General features: G+C 40.0%; 1 protein-coding gene across 1 annotated transcript in view; it reads left to right on the forward strand.

The window, feature by feature from the left end:
• LOC106534028 (solute carrier family 22 member 23) overlaps positions 1-3,073 on the forward strand; it is a 42,067-nt gene that overhangs the window by 27,025 nt on the left and 11,969 nt on the right. The window contains exon 5 of the mRNA XM_014030533.1: positions 1,916-2,043. Coding sequence (XP_013885987.1) covers positions 1,916-2,043 — 128 coding nt within the window. The remainder of the gene's footprint in view (positions 1-1,915; positions 2,044-3,073) is intronic.

Raw genomic sequence — 3,073 nt, forward strand, 5'->3', positions numbered from 1 at the left:
ACACACACACACACACACACACACACACACACACACACACACACACACACACACACACACACAAACACACAGTGTGCCATTGCTCTCTGTCATTGTCACAGGCACGTTTAAATGAAGCAATAAGCAATAAAAAAGTGACCACTGGTTAATGAATTACTGTCATTTTACCAGGTCATTGAAGTTGTTACAAATGTTACAAGCTTGTTTTTTTTATAATTATTATTTATTTTGTTAGGAGGCAGAAGTCCTGAAAAAGCCAAAAAAAAGTGGAGCATTTACCATTAATGGTAATACAATTATATCAGTCCTATCAGAACAGGGAGCAGAAGTGAAACTTTAGCCACAAGGGAAAGTAGTGGTTTATGTTACAGTTCTCAGTTTTATTGTAGCACAGATTATAAAAGCTCAGCACTTACCGTAGGTAAGTAAAATGTCGAAACAKTGTTGAAACTTGTATCTGTTTTACTGAATCGTGTTTTTTGTTTGAAAGATGGTTCAAGGCCTAAAGCTTTTTGAGACCAGTGTTTTATCTCATAAATAACCATAAACTGTTCACTAAACTGAATTTAGTTAAAGATTTTTTTTGTATTTTGTGTTGATTATTCCATCCGTCTGACCAATATTGTTTAGATTTGTTCACACRGTGCAAACTGCAAGTTATGGCCTTCTCTTCACAGAAGCAACCAGCAGGGACACGTTTTCTCTTTTGCAACAGGTCAAATGGTGTTGAATAGAATTTATGTCATGCAGTCAAGCAGTTCTTGTGACAGCTCGCTTGAACGTCAGGATTCAAMTGTGAAATGTTATTCATCACCAGAAGAGAACGTTTAGTGAAGCTGTTCTACCAAAAGAAATTCAGGCAGCTTTGTTGTGTAACTTTGTTTCTCTGTGTCGACAGTTGTGGTGGAGGCAGGTGATTATTGCCTATGCCTTTAAAAAAAATTTGCAAACCAAATTACTGGTACCTGAAGCTTGGGGGACAGGTGACACATGGATGCAGGGAGTAAAATATGTATCTAAATAATGTAGTAATAGCACTTTCTTAAAATTGTAGAAACAAATCAGTTCAAATATGGGCTAATTAAGAAGCAGTCTAATTTAAAAGAGACGCCCAATTCCTCCGAAGCAAAAACTGTCGRTCTTACCAAGTTTTAAAATCTTATATCCAGCCAAAAAGTCTTTTTGATCTTGTTTTGAGACTGACTTACTAAACAAGAACTGATTGTGTAATAATGATAATCTTGTTTTCAGAATGTGTAAGATTATTTGTTTTGTTAGTCTGAAATTTTGGCACAAATTAAGTCAAAAACTTCTGCCAGTGGAGTAAGAAATTTTTACTTGGTAAGATTCTTGAAATACTTGATTTGACTCGATTTTTTCTTATTTCAAGAATCTTACCAAGTAAAATTTTCTCACTCCATTGGCAGAAAATTTTGACTTAATTTGAGTCAAAATTTCAGGCTAATAAGATGAATAATCTTATACATTCTGAAAACAAGATTATTATTCTTACACAAGCAATTCTTGTTTAGTAAATCAGTCTCAAAACAAGATCAAAAAGACTTTTTGGCTGATATAAGATTTTAAAACTTGGTTAGATGGACAGTTTTGCGATTCAAAAAGCAGGTAATGGAGCATAGCATTTAAACACAGCAGCAGCTGGAACAATGGCTGCAAGGCAACAACCCCTGAATACACTGTGTGTTTCTATCTGCAGCTGTCTGTGCTGAAACGTGGGCCGTGTTTGACAAACAAGATCGTCTTTTTGCACTCGTAACCTTTTCCCGAAYGAGATTTCCATCAGTCTTTCAACAGTTGGGGCTCTTTTCTCTGCAATTCATTATTTTCATGTCCCATTAACGGGGACATCCCCTCACTCCCCCCCCCCCCCCTCTCTTCTCCATCTTTTTGACAGGATTTTCCCTGAGTCACTGCGTTGGCTGCTCGCCACCCAGCAGTACGGCCGCTCCAAATGGATCATGGGACACATCGGGGAGAAGAATAAAGCCAACATGGAGCTCGACGCGGAAAACATCCTCACAGGTAAACGGACATGGCGATACGTTGATCGCCGCTCGCTTCTCTGCCGAGCTGCGCCGTGCGAGAGACATCCATGCTGCCATGTTGAGACGAATTAACTTGGTTATGTCAGTTTCCTGCCTTGTTACCGTAGCAACATGTCACTACAGAGGTGGCGGTTGAAGCTGCGCGTTGCATTATGACACTGGAACGACGGTTTATTTCATTACAGCGTGTATGAGTGGACACGAGCTGAGGCGGCGGTCAGATGGCAGATGGAGATCAGGTCAGGCACTTTGACCCTAGGGGTTAACGGCACACCCAGGAGACCAAAAACAAACTGGGCTGTGTTTGTTTTCAAAGCATATTGCATTTGTATCGAGCTAAAAACTAGCAGCGCTGATTACTGTGCTGTTCTTTATCCTACTCTATTATTTTTGGATTTTCTTTTAAATAGAGAAAACGCAACTACTGGAAGGAACTGCCACAATAAGAAACCTTTTTAAAGAATCCATTTGCTTTAAGCTGATACAGCATTTAGCGGGGAAAAAAACACGTCAGAAGCTTTAACTACCACTTCCCACTTTTCAGAGGCAAAGTCGTGATTTTAGTGCCACGTAAGAAGAGRTCTAGCACTTGTCGGCGAGCGGTGGGTTTGGAGAAATGAGCCGATTTGCTCAGATCTGAGGAGGAATATTCTCACTCGGTGATTTGACGCCGGGCCAGGGAAACACTGGAAAGCCTTGAGGGGGTGGTGTGGAATGCTGACACGTTTCTGAGTCAACATGAAAGTACAGCACCACGTATCGGAGAGGTGTTTCTGTGGCAACCTGCAATCCAATACCAAAACATCCACACTGTGTGGCGTGTGTCACATGTCACCTGCAGTGCAGGCTGAAAGTACTTTTATTTTATTTTATTTTTTTGTTTCGCTGTGGTGCTTTCTCAGCAAGCATTCTTCTGTAAACACTGTCACACCTGACTTACATGATGTCTGGGAGCTAGTTTTGTGCCATAAAAACTTTATATCATTATGATTTACACTCTTTTAGGA

The sequence above is a fragment of the Austrofundulus limnaeus genome, unplaced genomic scaffold (genome assembly GCF_001266775.1).
Source record: "Austrofundulus limnaeus strain Quisiro unplaced genomic scaffold, Austrofundulus_limnaeus-1.0 Scaffold6, whole genome shotgun sequence".
Classification (NCBI taxonomy): domain Eukaryota; kingdom Metazoa; phylum Chordata; class Actinopteri; order Cyprinodontiformes; family Rivulidae; genus Austrofundulus; species Austrofundulus limnaeus.